This window comes from Pan troglodytes, chromosome 13, assembly GCF_028858775.2.
Source record: "Pan troglodytes isolate AG18354 chromosome 13, NHGRI_mPanTro3-v2.0_pri, whole genome shotgun sequence".
Lineage (NCBI taxonomy): Eukaryota > Metazoa > Chordata > Mammalia > Primates > Hominidae > Pan > Pan troglodytes.
In genome coordinates, this window is record NC_072411.2 from 126,194,427 (window position 1) to 126,214,496 (window position 20,070).

The 20,070-nt window shown below is 39.2% G+C and overlaps 1 protein-coding gene across 2 annotated transcripts; it reads left to right on the forward strand.

Moving 5' to 3' along the window:
* Positions 1–2,137: 2,137 nt before the first annotated feature.
* Positions 2,138–19,560, forward strand: MRPL44 (mitochondrial ribosomal protein L44). Of its 2 annotated transcripts, XM_063790271.1 has the most exons (7): positions 2,138–2,563; positions 4,074–4,128; positions 5,904–6,022; positions 9,073–9,551; positions 11,434–11,902; positions 15,682–15,860; positions 18,702–19,560. In XM_063790271.1, the coding sequence occupies exons 4-7, from the start codon at positions 9,373–9,375 to the stop codon at positions 18,871–18,873; spliced, it is 999 nt and encodes a 332-aa protein (XP_063646341.1). In that variant the 5' UTR covers positions 2,138–2,563; positions 4,074–4,128; positions 5,904–6,022; positions 9,073–9,372; the 3' UTR covers positions 18,874–19,560.
* Positions 19,561–20,070: the final 510 nt, after the last annotated feature.

Consider the following 20,070-nt stretch of genomic DNA (forward strand, 5'->3'; position numbering starts at 1 on the left):
TGTAGAAGGTAGTACCAGTGAAATTTGTTGAATATTGAATATGAGATAGTTAAGAATGATACCAAGATTTGTGGGCTGAGCAACTGGAAAAGTGGAGCTGCCAGTTACTGATCTGCGGAAAATGTAGGAGGAGCAGGTTTGGAAGGGAAGAAGGAGAATTCGGTTTTGGACATAGGAAGCTTGAGACGAGTATTAGGTCTCCAAGTGAAGGGGCTGAGTAGGCAGTTGAATACAGGAGGTTTTTGTTTGTTTGTTTGTTTTTGTTTTTTTTGTTTTTTTTTTGAGATGGAGTCTTGCTCTGTTGCCCAGGCTGGAGTGCAGTGGTGCGATCTTGGCTCACTGCAACCTCCACCTCCTTGGTTGAAGCAATTATCCTGTCTCAGCCTCCCCAGCAGCCGGGATTACAGGCGTGTGCCACTATTCCCGACTAATTTTTGTATTTTTAGTAGAGACGGGGTTTTGCCATGTTGGCCAGGCTGGTTTCGAACTCCTGACCTCAGGTGATCCACCTGCCTCAGCCTCCCAAGGTGCTGGGATTACAGGCGTGAGCCACCATGACCAGCCTGAATATAGGAGTTTTGTATATGCTACTGAATAGTAGAGAGGTCTGGACTGCAGCCATTACTCTGGGAGTTAAATGCACAGTGATGGAACCTGCTGTGCCACCCTCTGCAGGGTCAGCAGATGCTCACTGGGTGGTGGTAGAGTTCAGGAGCCAAGTTTATGCTTGATCTTAAGGCAGCAGGATGGTCAACATTAAGTGAGAGAAAGGCCCTCTACAAATACTTGTTCAAAAATTTTAATCAGGGATTCGCCTGTTAAACTAAATTAAAATGGAAACCAGGGCTGAAGAATCCCTGAAAAGACAAAGCCAGTCAGTCCTCCTAAGTGATCTTAACCTTGCTTGATTTGCAAACATAAGTGAAACTTAACTTGAACTATTTCTTGTAAATGCCTGTATTAAAGAAAAACAAAACTTAAGTTCAACCATTCAGAAGCAGTCAACAGACTTATAATTAAATAACTAGGGATTTTCCCAAAGGATAGACCAAATAAAGCCACTTTATAACTGTAATCAATTATTTTCATTGCATTATTTCTGCATTCACTCTTCCAAGTTTGACCCTTATGCTTCTCCAACAGAGCCCTGGAAACACTTCCGGTTTAGAGCTGTCCAATTCATGAATTGCTGTTTACACAAATAAGCCCTTTAAAATATTATTGTGCCTTGGTTTACCTTTTTTGTTGTTGTTTTTTTGAGACAGAGTGTTACTATTCTGTGACCCACACTTCAGTGTACTGCTGGGATCTCAGCTCACTGCAACCTCTGCCTCCCCGGTTCAAGCAACTCTTGTGCCTCAGCCTCCTGAGTAGCTAGAACTACAGGTGTGTGCCGATCATGCCCTGGTAATTTTTGTATTTTTAGCAGATGTGGGGTTTTACCATGTTGGCCAGGCTGGTCTCGAACCCCTGGCCTTAAGTGATCCATCAGCTTCAGCATCCCAAACTGTGAGGATTACAGGCGTGAGCCACTGTGCCCAGCCCTCCTTTTTTTTTTTCAGTCAGGATCTCACTGTCACCCAGGTTGGGGGGCAGTGGCACAATCTCAGCTCACTGCAGCCTCTGCCTCCTGGGTTCAAGCAATTCTCCTGCCTCAGCCACTGCAGTAGCTGGGAGTAGGCATGCACCACCATGCCTGGCTAATTTTTGTATTTTTAGTAGAGACATGGTTCAGCATATTGCCCAGGCTGGTGCTGAACTCCTGAGCTCAAGTGATCCAACTGTCTCGGCCTCCCAAAGTGCTGGTACAGGTGAGAGCCACTGCGCCTGGCCTGGTTTACCTTTGTAACAGGCCTTACGTATTGAGTTGTCTTACAAATAAGATGAATCATCACCCAGAATGGTTCAATGTGAACAATAAGGTAAGGCCCATATAACTCTCACCTTGCATAATGACAGTGAACTGACCCAAAGATGTAACATTGATCCAGTTTATTGCAAAAGCAGCTACTCTGTGTGATTTCTTCCAAAACACATAGAAAACATCTCAGCTGTAACATATTTTGAAGGCAATTTACATAAACAAATTAAGCTCTAAATTTAACTCACCTTTATACATTTTGTATAATCAGTGCTTAAACACAAAATGATTTTATGGAGTATGCATATAGCATTTACAGCCATAAGAGTACATGAAGTCCAAGAGGAAGTATGTGTGTAAATAACGAAGAGGTACAAGGACAGAAGCCTTGGAAACATCAACAGGTCTGGAAGAGAGGGAGGAACCAGAAAAAAAGACTGGAGAGGAGCCAACCTCCCCCTGCTCCCCTTCCCCCTGACTCTATGAGGTAGGAGGAAAATGGATATTGTGTGTGTTGTCCTGAAGACAAAGGAAGAAGGTGTTCTAAGGAGGAGGAAGTGATCGACTGTGTCAAATGCTGCAGATCAAGCAAATGAAATGACTGAAAGTTTCCATGAATGCCGGGGGTAAAACCTGATTGAAGTGAGTTCAAGTGGTGATAGAAGAGCCTTAGCACAGCCTCTTGGAACTGCCAGATTCTAGGTACACAAAGAGAAATTATTTTTTTTTAATATCAATGGCTTTTGAGGAACAGGTGGTGTTTGGCTACATGGATAAGAAATTTTGTGGTGATTTCTGAGATTCTGGTGCACCCGTCACCTGAGCCGTGTACAATGTACACGGTGTGTAGTCTTTTTGTTTTGTTTTGTTTTTTGAGACAGAGTCTTGCTCTGTTGCCCAGGCTGGAGTGCAGTGGCACGATCTTGGCTTATTGCAACCTCCGCCTCCCGAGTTCAAGCAATTCTCCTGCCCCAGCCTCCCGAGCAGCTGGGACTACAGGCACCCCCCCACCATGCCTGGCTAATTTCTGTATTTTCAGTAGAGACGGGGTTTCACTATATTGGCCAGGCTGGTCTCGAACTCCTGACCTTGTGATCCGCCTGTGTCAGCCTCCCAAAGTGCTGGGATTACAAGCATGAGCCACCACGCCCAGCCCAGCGTGTAGTCTTTTATCCCTCAACTCCCTCCCACATTTCCCCCCAAGTCCCCAAAGTCCATTGTAGTATTCTTATGCCTTTGCATCCTCATAGCGTAGCTCCCAGACACAGAGATAATTGATTTCTGAGCTGCCCTGCTGAGTTAGAAGGCGGAATCTATGAATAAAGTTCTACCATCCTCTGCCAGCTATGTGATCTTGGACAAGTCACTTTACCGTAACAGTAGAAACAGCATGGTTTTTATAGTGAGGGAACTTTACTGTTAACTAGCAATAAAATCTTTGGCAAGTTATTGTCTTTACCAATCTTGCATTTCTAAAGTGAGAATAATAATGTTACCTTTTAATGGTGATGTAGGAAGCAGAGATAATGTGTAGTATTTATTGTTAACTCATGCTTCTTACCTTGGAGTTTTTTTTTTTTTTTTTTTCAGACAGAGTCTCGCTCTGTGGCCAGGCTGGAGTGCAGTGGCATGTTCTCGGCTCACTGAAACGTCCGCCTCCCTGGTTCAAATGATTCTCCTGCCTCAGCCTCCAGAAAAGCTGGGATTACAGGTGCATGCCACAACGCCAGTCTAATTTTTGTATTTTTAGTAGAGATGGGTTTTCACCATGTTGGCCAGGCTGGTCTCAAACTCCTGACCTCAAGTGATCCACCCACCTCAGCTTCCCAAAGTGCTGGGATTACAGGCTTGAGCCACTGTGTCTGGCCCCTTACCTTGGACCTTGATCTCTAAATGTCTATCCCGCCATCACCTCCTCTGACTCTAAATACCTGTGTCATGCTAGACTTCCTTGAGGGAGTATTTTATAGTTGTACTGTAAGAATGATAATGATGATAATCATAAATGCCAATATTATTTATTGTAATAAGAAGTTCCTGCCTTTAACATTTGGATGAAATAAGGTATGTTAGCTTAATGGGTCAGCATTCTAATGTGGCCTTGACTTTCTACTCTTCACATTTCAGATACTCTAAGTGTAATCACAGGCTAGCCATTTGCCTGTTGCTATCAGATCCACTTTATGTGTACCTTGCTTGGTCTATATTGCAGGGGGTTGACTTCTGCAAACTACATGTCCGAGACTCCCTAACCGACTTGCTTCCTGGTAAGTTTGTGTGGTGGAGGCAGTGGTGGGACATTGGAAGGCAGAAGGAAAGAAGAAACCAGGGTATTTCTCCTCCACTCTTTCTGCTTAGGGAGTATGCCTCCTCTGTGGCTCCAGTCCCCACTGACTATAGCTTCCCTCTTTTGTCGCAGCCCTCAACAGGCAGTCTCTGTGGGTTCTTGGTCCCATTCGGCTCACCTAACTCTTGTGTTCTGGTACCATCTGTTCCCTTTGTCTCTCCAGTTTTGCTGTCCCTAATCTCTTAGGCCTTTCAGTTCTTCTAACACCTTTGTAACTAGTTCTTTGTATTCGGTTTCCTTCTTGGAACCATCTGGTGTGCCTTTGTTCTCTTGGTAAGACCCTGACTGATACAATTATGGCGATACTGATACTTAACTTGTAGTACTGTTAAATTAAGTTTGGACTAAAGCCTCCGCTGTACATATTTTAATTTTGGCCTAAAGGTTTTTCAGTACACAGTGAACTGTAACCTAACTTGATGTGTAAAAGACTGTCACCTGCTCTTGTAAAAGTAGCCGAGTCTCATCCAACCACAGGCAGCCCTATTCAAATAAAGCAGACACCAGCTGTTTCTGTCCCTCATTTGCATTTTCTGTACATACTTTTTCCTTTTAGTGTCCATAAATGTTATCTGACCATGTGGCAGTCCTGGAGTCTTTCTGAACGTGTTCTGGTTCTGGGGGCTGCCTGATTCATCATTCTTTGATCAGTTAAACTCTTAAATTTAATTTGTCTAAGGTTTGTCTTTTAAAGCCATCATGAGGATTGTAGGACATAACTTACTGAGAATATGACATTACATATGTAAATTATAAGGCAATATTTCACTAATTGAGTATTTTCAAAAATAGATATAAACCATATAATGATAGAAATGATAGTCTCATAAAGAATAACTTATTCGTATGCAGTATCCAGATTATCCAGATTCTTTTTTTTTTTTTTTCCCGAGACAGAGTCTGGCTCTGTCACGCAGGCTCGAGTGCAGTGGAGCTATCTTGGCTCACTGCAACCTCTGCCTCCCAGATTCAAGCAATTCTCCTGTCTTAGCCTCTCGAGTAGCTGGGACTACAGGCACACACCACCATGTCCAGATAATTTTTGTATTTTTAGTAGAGATGAGGTTTCACCATGTTGGCCAGGCTGGTCTTGAACTCCTGACCTCATGATCCGCCTGCCTCGGCCTCCCAAAGTGCTGGGATTACAGGCATGAGCCAACGTGCCCAGCCCAGATTTTTAAATTTATAACTTTTAGTGGCTATAATCTGGTTAACTCTAATCAAGAGGAAATACTTATAAAACTTTTCAGTGTCTTTCAGCAGTTGTTATAATGTATACCTAATCAATGTTTATCTGTTCAGTACATGTTAAATCTGTGGAACAGACTGAAAAAGAAGTCTACAGTGATTTATTGCTTTTGGACATGCTTCGTCTCCTTGGGCCTTGCCAAAAGATCTGGAGACACAGTTTCATCCCAGAGAGGAAAGAAGACTTGGTAATTTTGTTCAGTAGTTTTGCCAGGAGTTCTTTTAACCCATTCTCTGGATTTTACCCCAGTTTTACACTGCAGGCCAGCATAATAATCACATTGCAAAAATCTCAAACCACTTTTACAATGCTTTATTTAAAAAGCAAAACAAAAGTGTGAAGTTTCAATATTATAGTCACAGTGGTCTAATATCTCTACTTTCCCTCTCATTAAAAGTTTTTACTTATTTTTATAACCCTTTAAAATATTCCTTTTCCTGTAATAGGTATCCCTCTCTCAGATCCAAACATTGCTCAGTTTAGCAGAAACATCAAGGAACATGGGTAAAGTGGAAACACTGTGCTTGACATCTTCTCTGATATTTCCTGAACTTGTTTCTCAAAAGTATCCTTAATGACAGGAAAGGGGATCTATACCTACAGGGGTTAAAGGGTCAGACAGCTTTCACTTTTTGGAGCGGAATTTACTAAGTCATCATCATTCCTGACGACTTTGTGCATGTTATGGAATGTTGATCCTCCTTTCCATCTCTTCCGCATCTAGCAAAATCCACGCTTCCATCTAGACCCAGCACTCTGAGGCCATCCCCTAAGTCTCATGAATATTGAGCATTTTTTATTTTGCCATTTTCATCCAATTGATTTGACCCTATGTGTATTAATTATCTGTTGCTATGTAACAAATTACTCCAGAACTTAGTGGCATAAAGCAACAAACGTTTATTATCTCATACATTTCCTGAGGGCCAGGAGTTTGGGAGCAGTTTAGCTGGGTGATTCTGGCTGAGGGTCTCTCATGAGGATGCAGTCAAAGCGCTGGCCAGTAGGCAGTCATCTGAAAGTCTGACTGGGAGTGGAGGATCCAATTCTAAGACAGCTCATTCATTCACATGGCTGTTAGCGGGAGGCCTCAGCTACTCATCACATAAGCCTTTCCACATAGTTTCTTAGGCAACATCATAACATAGCAGCTGACTTCCTGATAGGAGACTAATCCAAGAAATACAAGGTATCTGACCAAAATGGAAGCTATGATGTATTTTACTACCTAACCCCAGAATTGATAAAAACATCCATGGTCTATTGGTTACACAGACTAATCCCGGCACAATGTGAGAGGGGAATGTACAAGGGTGTAAGTACCAGGAGATGGGGTTTGTTGAGAGCCATCTTGCTGGCCGCTAACACACCAAAAAGTTTTGCTTCCATAATTATGAATTAAAGTGTTTATAACAGAATTATACTAACATTGATGCATTTTTTTTTGAGAAAATGTTTTCTGGAATAAGCTCCATGAAACCAATTAAATTTCTTGATCAATTTTCTATACAGCACAAGTATCCTATTTCTAATTGTATTTTCATGTTTATATTGCTTAATGTATTTTCATGAATTTTTTTCCACATTTGTTTCCTAAGATGTTATTTGTTGCTCAGGTTTACTAAGGCTTTTTGCTAATCAGTTTTACTATCATGAGTTTTCTGTTGCAGCTTTTAGATCTATCAAGTCAAATTTTCCATCAAGTCAAATTTTCCAAAGCTAGGTTGAACAGATGTAACTTTGGTGAAGACTGATTCTATATCTATATTTATCAGTAACTCCAATTTTGTATTTTGAACAGTTTTAACTATAGTAATTTTCATTCTATGGTAATTATTTCTGTCTGTAATTTTCCTTGTGAGTTGGATTAAAGGCCACTATTTGGTAGTTATTCCTTAGCTAATCTATGAAGTAGTGGTGAGTAATCCCAGGTGGTTCAGAATTGCTTGATTGTTCAGGAAGGTCCTATAGCAGAGCTTACTAACTTTGTTATCCATCTTTCTGTGCCCTGTATTCCAGCTGCCCTCACCATCATTGAAGGAATATATAAGCAATATCCCTGGCATCAAAACACAAAAGGTTGTGTTCCCCAAGGGTTAAAGTGAACCCTCAATCGCCTCACCTCCTCTTCCTAAGTGTGACTTTTCCCCACCCTTCCACCTGACCTTAACCCAATGAAAACTCGAAAGTTGTTGACATCTGTGAGCTTTGATCAAATTAGGGCTAACAGCAGGTTAAAGGAAAAATCAGGTTTTTGAGGGCTGAAAAACACATTGGCCTTTTTCTTCCTTAAAGTTTTCTGAGCCTGGATCCTGGAACCAAGTGCTCCTCCTATTATGTGTTTATTGAATAAATTAACAAATGTATGAGCAAATTTTAAAAAACTGGTTAATTCCTAAGTTCCATGAAGGGCATTAGTAGAAGAAATCTTTTGAGGCCCTACATTTTTTAAATCTGCAAATGATGCTCTCACTGTTGTATGACTGAGAAACTCTCAACACAGAGACACCTCATTTTAACTTAACATGATTGTGCTACAACTGGCTTAGATTATTTTTCCTAATAAATGAAATTCTACAGAAATGACAGTTCCCTGCATTTTCTCCTAATCCATTTATTGGATTGATGTTCCATGAATTTTCAATACTTTACATACATTGTAACCTCCTTTCACCCCTTCTTGGAGAATTTCCTTCAACCAGAAATGCATCAGTTTGTTTTTTGGTGTGTGCTCAGCCCCTCTTTTGCTCTCTCCCTCCCCAAAGGGAACCCTTTTATAAGCTGAGATGAACCATTTAGATTCTCCCTTTTGAAATGGTCAAGCTGAGAAACCCAAATTGAGTTCTATGATCCTGGCACTGAAGATTCTCGGGCTAAGTCATAACATGCTTTGTGGTCTGTGTTTCAGAGAGATGAATGTAGGTGAGCTGTGTCTGGGGAAGGGAGGAAGGTACCAGGCCAATTACAGTAACCACGGAAAGAGGTGAGGAGAGCCACCAGGTACCTGCAGTGGAAATAAATGGAAAAAGCACTTGGTGGAAACTGCGCCGAAGAGGGGGTTTGTCGAAACAAAAACAATCAAAGACATAGGAGTTCAATCTGGGTGACTGCTGGGGACACAGATGCCTTTAACAAAGAGATCACAGAAAGCATTGCCCCTTTGAGGGTCTAGATGTTCAGCAGGCCACTCAAAACTGGGAATTCAAACAAGCCTCCCTTTGTGACTTACTATGTTCTTTTAAAAATTGTACTGTATTAACAGTTTGGTAGGAAAGCAATAGAATTACATTGTTAAAGAGTGTTAACATAAAGAAGGAAGAAACTGTAATTCCCCTATTACCGTTTTATGTTTTTTTCCAGTCATTTTCCGGATGTTTAAAAATATGTACTATTAGATTGCTTTTAAAGAAAAATTTTAATTTTGGATAAGCCAACATTTCTGAGTCTAGGGTTTCCAAAACTAAGGCTTTTGGAGGCGTGCTGGGTCAAAAATAGAAGCTCGGTAAATACTTGCTCAGTAGTGGCCGGACTGATGGTCTAGAACACTAAATATAAATTAAAAATGTTTTCTTTTTTTGAGGATTTAAATGTTTCCTTAACCTGAAAGCGAAACAGATTTTTGTTTGTTTTGCTGTAACGAGAGAGGAAGGAACAAGAGAGTGACAGGGTGAAGCAACTTCTCCCAGAAACTTTTGGGCGCAAACGCCCTCAAGTCCGGATCATTGGAAAGTAACTCGAAGAGAGGAGAGAACGAGCGCAAGCGTAGCCTCAAGGCGGCCGCAATCACCCCGCCCCGGGGCTGTCTCCGCCCCAGCCCTGTCTTCGCGTTCCGGGTTCCGGGTTCCGGGGGGAGTGTGTTACGGGGACACTGGCCCGACTACTTTCGTTCCGTCTTCCATCGTTTTCTCTCGTGCAATGGCGTCCGGGCTGGTAAGATTGCTGCAGCAGGGGCCTCGCTGCCTCCTGGCTCCAGTCGCCCCCAAGCTGGTCCCTCCGGTTCGGGGAGTGAAGAAGGGATTCCGCGCCGCCTTCCGCTTCCAGAAGGAGTTAGAGCGGCAGCGCCTTCTGCGGTGCCCGCCGCCGCCCGTGCGCCGGTAGGAGCCACCTCGGGAAGAGGTCTCAGGGTGGCGGTCGCAGACACTGGGTCTTCTTCCCGCGGCGTCGTGTCTGCGGCTGATGCGCCCCTGGATTAAGCCTTAGGAAGTTTGCGATGGAGACACCCGTGAGCTGTGGGCGCGGGGCCTGAGGCAAAGAAAATGGATTTGTGCCGCGGGCGGTAGAGCTTCGGGCTGCTCCCGACGTTTTGAAACTACCATTTAGGATTTTGTCTACTGAAAATTGGGAGAAATGGGGCTAACTGGAGGGTCTTCCTTATGTGGACTTGGATGTTGTAGCCCCCGTTTGTAATGCCTGAGAATTCCGATAAGCGGGAAGAAAGCAGTCCACAGCATCGTAAATTAAGGAGAAAAAAAATTAATCTACAACCTGAATTCTGCTGTCTAGAGTAAAAGGAAAAAAAGTTAGCTTTAGATTTTTGCCCTAATTAATGCTGTTCTGGTAACGGGTTTGGCAGAGAGAGACACAGGTTTTTATAGCTTCAAACCAGATCATACTTTACATAATTTAAATTCCTTCATCTTGCTTTTTCTCTTTAATAATGTGTCTTTGACATGTTGTCATGGCATTACAAAGATATGTACCTCACTCTTTTTTATGGCTCTGTATATATGGGCCTATGAGCTCCATATTATTGCCATTAAAACCTATGTAACAGCGCGTAAAGGGGACGCATGTGTAGTATGAAATTTTGAAAGCTATTAGTACTTTAACATTGCCCTCCAAAAAATGTTGATCCACTTTGTACTCCTACCAGTAGGAACGGTCTTCTAACAGAGAAAATTATGGCAAAAAATAAAATCTCTTCTTAATTCCCATTCCCTTGTTTATTATAAGATTAAGTATTTTAGGCTCTCAAAGTTGGAAGAAACTTTATGGGTTGGACAGATTATATAGGTGTATATGTTATATGTATATCTTACGACTTTCAACCCAGGTTTTCATACTTTGCTTCCCTTTGTTTCTTAAAGGGGTTTTATATTGTGTTACGTGTAAGTAATCCAGAGATGACTTAAAGTATACAGGAGGATGTGCATAGGTTATATGCAAATACAGGTATACCTCATACATATTGTAGGGTTGGTTCTAGACCACGACAATAAAACGAGTCACATGACTTTTTTAGTTTCCCAGTGTATACCTAAGTTATGTTTATACTATTCTGTAGTTTATTAAGTGTACAGTAGTATTGTCTAAAAAGCAATATATGTACCTTAATTTAAAATACTTTATTGCTAAAAAATGGTAACACAGAGACACAAAGTGAGCACATGCAGAATTGCTACAAACCTTCAGTTTGTAAAAATAAAATGCAATAAATCTGTGAAGCACAATAGACCGAAGTACAGTGAAACAAAGTGTGCCTGTACTACCCCATTTATATAAGAGACTTGAGCATCCATGAATTTCAGTATCCAGGAGAGTCCTTGGAACCAATCCCCTACAGATATTGAGGGATGACTGCAAATATAACATACTAGTGTTTATGGCTCGAATCTGTGAAATTAACATTTATGCTTCATACTTAGGTATAAAACATAGTATCATGGTTAGAGCAGAAATAAGGAACCTAAAAGTTAGGCTAATGGCTTGGTCTTTTATATTGAAGAACCAATTTCATGTGACAATTGGATCAAAGGGAAAATTAATCCAGTCATATATGTAGAATATAGCAAAGGACTGCCAGTATTTGTCTGACTTCAGTCTTAACATTTAGAATATCAACCTGGCATTAAAAAGAAATATAACCTTCTTTCATTTCCTTTATATAATTAATAACATTACAACACAGTGAACAATTTTTATATCACAGTAACAGGTTGTTCTCTTTACCATCTCTTACTGTCTTTACATTTTCAGTTCAGAGAAGCCGAACTGGGATTACCATGCAGAAATACAAGCTTTTGGACATCGGTTACAGGAAAACTTTTCCTTAGATCTTCTCAAAACTGCATTTGTTAATAGCTGCTATATTAAAAGTGAGGAGGCCAAACGCCAACAACTTGGGATAGAGAAAGAAGCTGTTCTTCTGAATCTTAAAAGTAATCAAGAACTATCCGAACAAGGGACATCTTTTTCACAGACTTGCCTTACACAGTTTCTTGAAGACGAGTACCCAGACATGCCCACTGAAGGCATAAAAAATCTTGTTGACTTTCTCACTGGTGAGGAAGTCGTGTGTCACGTGGCTAGAAACTTGGCTGTGGAGCAGTTAACACTGAGTGAGGAATTCCCAGTGCCCCCAACTGTGTTACAGCAGACTTTCTTTGCAGTTATTGGAGCCCTGTTACAGAGCAGTGGACCTGAGAGGACTGCACTTTTCATCAGGGTACGTAACTATTAATTGGACATGCTTGAGATAGACAGAAGGGAAAATATTCTTTTGTAATTCACTTCTTTGATATATACCTTGGAAGTGAATTTTTCTCCCAAGAAAACTGAGAAAGACCTAAAGGTTTTTTATGGAAGGGCTGTAATTATTCCAGTTGTCTCTTATTATGGATATCATCAGAAGTGAATATTAAATTGTGGGTTGTGATTTCTGAAGGACCACAAGCCATATCATCTTTAAGTTTACATCCTTAGGGCCAAGGATACTGCCTGCATGAGAGATACTCAGTAGATGTTTGGTGAATGAGTGAAGTCAAAGGACACTATGCAGAGGCCTGTGCTTCAGTACCAGCTGCTGTCTGCTCTTCCAAGTGATGAAATCTTGGATTTCAAGTCCCTCTAATGTATAACTCTTTGTTAGCTAGTGGCTTAGCTAATTCAGATTCTTATGTAATTGGTACAACTTGACTCCCACTGTCCTTTTATAATTTATTAACTGGGAGAAGTTTTATCCTTTGCCATTGGATGAAAACATGAGGTTTTGTTCACTTTTTGATAATAGAGAGTCCACACAATCACTTTAAGTCATAAAAACAGTCTTGATTTAGGCACCTATCTGACTGACATTCAGTCTTTAAACCAGCATCACATGCTGTTGGAATCTGTTCATTTAGTTTTGATACCAAGTTTGATAATTTTGTTAGAGAATATCTGTATTTACTGACACTTCAGGCTTTGTTCATAGGTAAGACCTATCTTTCTCCCCCCAGTTAGTTTTTTCTATAGAAATTCTGACAAAGTCCTTTTTGATGTCCAAACTATAACCTCTGTGGAGTAAGTTTTAAAACTCTAAATAATTTTTGGTCACCATTTTGAAATTCTACAAGGTAGTCATGAAACTATGTTAGAAATATTTACCATATTGTAATGCGTCTTAACAGTTCCAAGTAAAGATCTTACGAAACATAGATAATTCAAATATCTGTGTCTGAGTTGAGCTTTGATGTCTCTTATAGTAGAATTGACAGGTTTGGATTGTCCTGTTTCATTTGTTCATCCACTTAATGTTGAGTGCCTTACTGTGGGCCAGGCACTCTGCTGAGCTCTGAAGCCGCTATCTAAATAGGATTTGATCCTACTCACAGCTCATTATTCAGATGGAATGCAGTGTGGAAGTGCTTTCCTAGAGGTGTTAAGGTGCAGAGTGAACTTAGAGGAGGCAACAGCCAACTTTAGTAAGGCTAGAAAAGGTTTTACAGAAGTGATTTGTGCCCCTTAAAACGATGTTTTGGAAAGACAGTGTCAAGGATGATCTTGTGCTTGGGAACTACAGTTAATTTTTTTGTGGCTGGATCATATTGCATTTGGCAAAGTGATCAGAGATAAGTCTGGACCTTTAAGTGTACAGAAGAGCTAACAGTATTACTAAGAAAGTGGTTTGGGCATCAGTATCAGCATCACTGGAGAACTTGATAGAAATGCAAATTCTCAGGCACCCCCTCAGAGTACATAATCTCTGGGAGTAGGGCCTAGGAATCTGTATTTTAACTAGCTCTCCAGGTGACATCTCTGCATCTGGAAATTAGAATGGCACTCTTAGCCATGCTACAGAGTATGTATTTTGATAGTCTTGTGTAGCGACAGCTGGAGTTGTTCTAAGTGGGAGGTTTTTAATGATCAAATGTGCATTTTAGAAACATCATTTCTTCATACTGCTTCCCTATTCTGGGGAGATGAGATTGGAGTATTCAACTCAAACCCTACTAGAAAGTTCTAATAAATTATTAAGACCAGGAGCAAATAGCAAAAAATAGAAGGAGGCAATAGAAGGTAATCACTTAAGAAAAATTGAGCTTTCTTTCTATATTCCTACTAATATCTTAGATGATGGGAAAGAGTTGTGTTTCCTAGCCTTACACTTGGTTATTCTATATGACAGATAGCAGTTCAGTGATTTTTATATATGTGTATATACATACATATCCCATAAGGCATATCTATCTCTGTACATTAAAACATTTCAAAATCCCCTACTGAGAGTGGATTTGTAAGTTTTTTTTTTCGAGGCAGCATCTCTGTTGTCCATGCTGGAGTGCAGTGGCACAATCACAGCTCACTGCAGCCTCGACTTCCTGTGCTCAAGCCATGCTCCTATATCAGCCTCCCTAGTAGCTGGGACCACAGGCATGTGTCACTATGCCCAGCTAAATTTTTTTTGTAGAGCCGTGGTCTCATTATGGTGTTCAAGCTGGTCTTGAACTCCTGATTTCAAGTGATCCTCCTACCTCAGCCTCCCAAAGTGCTGGGATTATAGGTATCAGCCACCACGCCCGGCCTAATATTTTTTATTAATGAAGCTGAAAGTGTTCTGGTGCTTGGAGGAGTGTTGTAATGAATTGACTTCATTTCATGAACTAAGTGATCTTTTTAAATTTCTTCCCTCTGCCTCCATCCATCCATCCATCCATCCATCCATCCATCCATCCATCCTGTTATCATACTACTAATGTTTGTTAATACAAGTTAATTGGAATATGTAAATTGCTGTGAAAATTAATGTTTGCTTCCATAGTTTCTATACAACATAATACTTTTTACTGGCAAAATCAATTCTGCTTTGAATGTTCATAATTTCTCAGTTATCTTTGTCATATAAATAATTACTAGTATGTTACAGTTTTAAAAGTTTATGTGAAATTATTAAACGATTTTTTAAAATTATTTTTTATTATTTTTTGAGACAGAGTCTTGCCGTGTTGCCCAGGCTGGAGTGTAGTGGTAGCATGATCTTGGCTCACTGCAATCTCCACCTCCCAGGTTCAAGCAATTCTTGTGCTTTAGTCTCCCTTGTAGCTGGATTTACAGGCGTGCAGCATCATGCCTGGCTAATTTTTGTATTTTTAGTAGTGACAGGGTTTCACCATGTTGGCCGGGCTAGTCTCGAACTCCTGGCCTCAAGTGATCTGCCTGCCTTGGCCTCCCAAAGTGCCGGGATTACAGGTGTGAGCCACCTCACCTGGCTGAGTTTTTAAAAACATTATTAATGGAGGAAGTATTGTTATTTAGAGGCCCTGAGTGCCATTTTACATGAGTTTCTATGAGAAGTTACTACTTTTTATTCGTTAATTCTTTAAATATTTTGTTTCTTACTAGTAGGAATATAATTCTAAATTATAAGATAGGGCAGGGTACGGTGACTAATGCCTGTAATTCCAATACTTTGAGAAGCCAAGGCAGGAGGATCCTTTGAGGCCAGTCGAGACTAGGCTGGGCAACTTATGGAGACCTCATCTCTATAAAAAATTTAAAAGCTAGCCGAGTATGGTGGTGTGCACCTGTAGTCTCAGCTGCTGAAGAGGCTGAGCTGGGAGGATTGCTTGAGCCCAGGAGGTCGAGGTTTCAGTCTACTTGTGATCATGCCTCTGCACCTCTAGCCTAGGCAATAGAGTGAAGCCCTGTCTCAAAAAAGAAAAAAAAAAATTATAGGATTCTACCTTCTGTGGAATTTTGGTAGATCATACTGCTTGAAATAGGTTTCTCGGGCTTGCAAATTTTTTTAATCCAACTATGATTTTTGTAATAAAATTTGTGTAAAAACTATGGGAATGAAAAAGAATAGTACATTTTTGTCTTTCGTTTCCCATTAAGTTTTAAATTTCTGTTAAAAATGTACTCTGTGACTTCTCTAATTTAAAAAGTGTTAAAAATGTATTTTGAATTGTGGTCCTAATGTTCTTTCTACTAATTAAAATGTATAAATTATATTTTTATATGCAGGACTTCTTAATTACTCAAATGACTGGAAAAGAGCTCTTTGAGATGTGGAAGATAATAAATCCCATGGGGCTATTGGTAGAAGAACTGAAGAAAAGGAATGTTTCACCTCCTGAATCAAGACTTACCAGGCAGTCTGGTGGCACCACAGCTTTGCCTTTGTATTTTGTTGGCTTATACTGGTTAGTGAAATTTTAATCTTAACTTTATAACTTTGAGGAAATCCTAAAAACAGACTCCTCACAAAGCCTTAAAAACACTCTTCACATTCCATAAGGAATGTTAACATAACCTCTTCAGATTCCTTAATGTAACTTCTAATTGCATGAAAAGATTTTTTAAAAATCTCTTCCCCATGGTTATTATTTACTACTTCCCTTCCCACTAGTTATGCTTAGGAAGAATCTGAGTTTTGCTAATAGTAGCTTTTGTCAGCCAACTATTTGCTATAGACTTTCAGTGTGTTATCTTAAATTTTTCTGTATAGAAGTACAAATGTTGACTTGTTTGTGTTACAGATTCAACCTTAATCCATTCTTGTCAGTAGCTTCAACTGACCCTAGAACTGGAAAAGGAAGGGCCTTAGTTATCCATCAAAATGTGTAAATCAACCCATGTTGAGAGCTTTTTAGTTTTGTTAGTAAAAAGTTGACCTGCCCCAAATTAATCTCAGAGGTTAAGATTAAAGTGTTAAATGTAAATATTGAATATTTAAGATAGCTAGATTAAAATTTAGGTAAATATTTTTCTCATCCTTGTATCACGAAAGACTTTATAAGTATAAAAGAAATAGAAGTTACCACATGGGGAAAATGGATAGTGTTGTAAAAAGTTTTATTTATTGAAATGCAAAAACAGTCAGATACTCTTTGTTACTTACCTGATTGGCAAACCTTTTAAACATATCTTTTATCATCAGTTTATACACTGCTGGTAGGAAAAAAATGTACCATATTTCTGTGAATAATTTTGACAAAATGCCAAGCATCTTAAAATTTTTTATGTTCTTTGATTTTGGTATTTCAACTTTGGGTTGTTTGCCTTAGATTTGCAGGCAAATTTTGTGAACAAAGACGTTTGTTGTTTACCTCTTTATGCTCCATACTTTGAACAGTTGCTGGGACATGGTGGTCAGTAAATAGTTGTTGAACTAAAAAACAATTAGAAATAAATTTGATATTCCACAAGAGGGAAATGATACGTGTACATGATGGAATATAGTACAGCTATTACAGGCGACATTTTAAAAGAATTTTTAATGAGATTGGGACATTTTGGAGAATGATCTTTTATCTAAAAAAAAAAATGTAAGAAGTAATTTGCCATATCACTACAGTGATTACTATTGGGTAGTAGTGTTTTTGTAGATTTTACATAATGACTTTTTAAAACGTGATCAGTGATAAAACCAGCAACATTAGACTAAAAACAAAATTCTGTGCTTGTTATTCACTTTAAGATGACTTTTTCTGATTCTCAAACTTTGTGCAAATTTGTATGTGTTTATTATTATAAAGTTTAACTTATAGAACCTTTGTTTCATTTCCAATTGTCATAACAGATGTTTTTTAGCAAATTTATTGCATATTGTTGTTGTTTTATTTGTGTAGCTTCACTAGTTTTTCTTTAATTTGGTTTCGGTCTTCACTTTCAAATCAGCTTATATTGAATCTGACTTAGTAAATGCAGTTGCCGATTGAATCTGATTTAGTAAATGCAGTTGCTATGCATGAAACTTTCAGGAGATGCTTCTTTTAATTGCACAGATGAAATTTTAGGTCAGAAAATTTCCAGGAAGTAGTTAAATATATTTCAGAAGTAGCAAAACAAATAGGATTATAGTTATTTGATGTGCACATTCTACATTCTTTGCTCCCTTGAAGGAACATTTTACATTTTTAAAGAAGATAAATGGTTATGATATAGAAATACCAGTAAAGCAGAGGAATACCTACATTAGATTTATCGATAGAATACTCAAAGCCAACATTGAGTGTTACCTCACTTGGGAATAAATTAGAGTGGATTGGAAATATGTAAAATGATTTAAAAATCTGAGCCTGTTTTGAAGCTCTTTTTTTTTTGCCTTTTTATTTAATTACTATTTATTTTTTTTCTTTTTTCTTTTTTTTTTCAGAGGTCTCACTATGTTGCCTAGTCTGATCCCTAACTCCTGGGCTCAAGCAGTCCTCCTGCTTTGGTCTCCCAAAGTGTTGGTGTTAAAGCTGTGAGCCACTGGGAGGCCAAGGCGGGCAGATCATGAGGTCAGGAGATCGAGACCATCCTGGCTATGGTGAAACCCCCATCTCTACTAAAAATACAAAAAACTAGCTGGGCGTGTTGGCGGGCGCGTTGGCGGGCACCTGTAGTCCCAGCTACTCAGGAGGCTGAGGCAGGAGAATGGCGTGAACCCAGGAGGCGGAGCCTGCCATGAGCCAAGATCGCGCCACTGCACTCCAGCCTGGGCGACAGAGTGAGACTCGGTCTCAAAAAAAAAAAAAAAAAAAAGTGTGAGCCATCATGCCCAGCCTTAAGTTCTTAATTTGAAATATAGAGCTGGTTTCTGGTTTCTTATTTGTGTTAAAGTTTAAATGACAGACTCAAAAGGCATAATTTTTCAACAGAATCTTTTCCCAAGTTATATCACACATTAAAAATAAAAATAGTTATAATTCCTGATAATATTTTTACTAGTTTCAGGTTTTTGTAAGGAGATATTTATTTACATATTCTTCCAATTCTCTCATCAACAATTGAAAACGTAGATACGACTTGCTTTTTTGACTTGACAGAGTTGTATATATTTCTAAGGAAACGTAAGTGTATCTTTGTCTAATTACCATATGTAATGAACTTGCAACAAATCTAGTTAAAATCCAAAAGATGATCTATCAGAGCTATTGTGTTACTTCTAATGGGTGATATTGAAATAGATGTAGAAGGCATAATTGCTTTATAACTGCTTTGTGTACTGTCTTACAATATTCCATGTAATTTAAGACTACTATTTGTTCTCTTTCTAGTGATAAAAAGTTGATTGCAGAAGGACCTGGGGAAACAGTATTGGTTGCAGAAGAAGAGGCTGCTCGAGTGGCCCTTAGAAAACTTTACGGATTCACAGAAAATAGACGGCCGTGGAACTATTCCAAGCCCAAAGAAACCTTGAGAGCAGAAAAGAGCATCACTGCCAGCTAGCCGCTGTGGTTGCAGCAGCCTGAAACTTGAGAGCGAAAGTGAGATAAATGTCAAAGGTGTTTCAAGCCAGACATTTTCACAATTGTGAAGAAATAGATGTTGTTTTGTTTGTTTCTGTTTTTTACTGTGTTCCCAAAATTAAATAAATGTTAACCAAGTCACAGTGTTTTTGGTTTTGTTTTTCTGAAATCTTGGTTTGATCAAATCTTTTTTTTTTCTCTTGAGATGGAGTCTTACTCTGCCACCCAGGCTGGACTGCAGTGGTGTGATCTCGGCTCACTGCAACCTCCACCTCACAGGTTCAAGCGATTCTCGTGGCTCAGCCTCCCTAGTAGCTGGGATTACAGGCACACGCCACCATACCCGGCTAATTTTTGTATTTTTGGTAGAGATGGGGTTTCACCAAGTTGGCTAGGCTGGTCTTGAACTCCTGACCTCAGGTGATCCACCCGTCTTGGCCTCCCAAAGTGCTGGGATTACAGGTGTGAGCCACTGTACCCGACCAGATCAAATCTTTTTTTTGACATTTTTGCAAAAAAATTTTCCTAATGTTCTTGATTTAATTGTATAGAATTTGTATAATTAGGTGTATTTTATTTGCCTCTAGCTTTGAGGTATCATAATTTATGTATCTTATGTGAATTTTTTGCTGTAATACCAATAAAGTTTTTTTTCTCCACATGTTAACATTGCATTTTAATTTGATATACCCAGTAATGGCAGGAGGTTGAAGAACTTTGCTTCTGTAATACAATTTTAACTAAAACAGTAATGTTAAAACTCTTTGGGAAATGCATAGTACAGATTATAAGTAGCTATTTACATGATCCCTAAATTCTAAGTTTAAAATTATGTATACTTCTAGTATGTTTCTTATTCAATTTCTATTATAAATAGCAGGAAAAGGCAAATTTATGCTTTTCAGAAATTGCCTTTTCTAAGAAGTTGAAACTCAAAAGCTGCTTAAAATGTTAATGGTGAAGGGAAAATAAAGCCGGTATTAGTTGAATTTAGTATTCTAGTCATAATAATAGTATGTACCAAGCAGTGTTGTAAGTATTGGAACACATTTAATTCAGTAGAGAGGTTTTGGTTTTCTAATCCTTTGTCGTCAGTTCAATAATCCCCTAACTGCAAATTCCTTTTGATTTATCATTTTTTAAAAACTTTGGCAACAGTAATTTTTAGTTTGAGTCT

Coding starts and splice junctions, on each gene's coding strand:
- MRPL44 (XM_063790271.1), top strand. CDS start 9,373: ATGGCGTCCGGGCTGGTAAGATTGCTGCAGCAGGGGCCTCGCTGCCTC. Junction 9,552..11,433: donor CCGCCGCCGCCCGTGCGCCG/GTAGGAGCCACC, acceptor TTACATTTTCAG/TTCAGAGAAGCCGAACTGGG. Junction 11,903..15,681: donor GGACTGCACTTTTCATCAGG/GTACGTAACTAT, acceptor TTTTATATGCAG/GACTTCTTAATTACTCAAAT.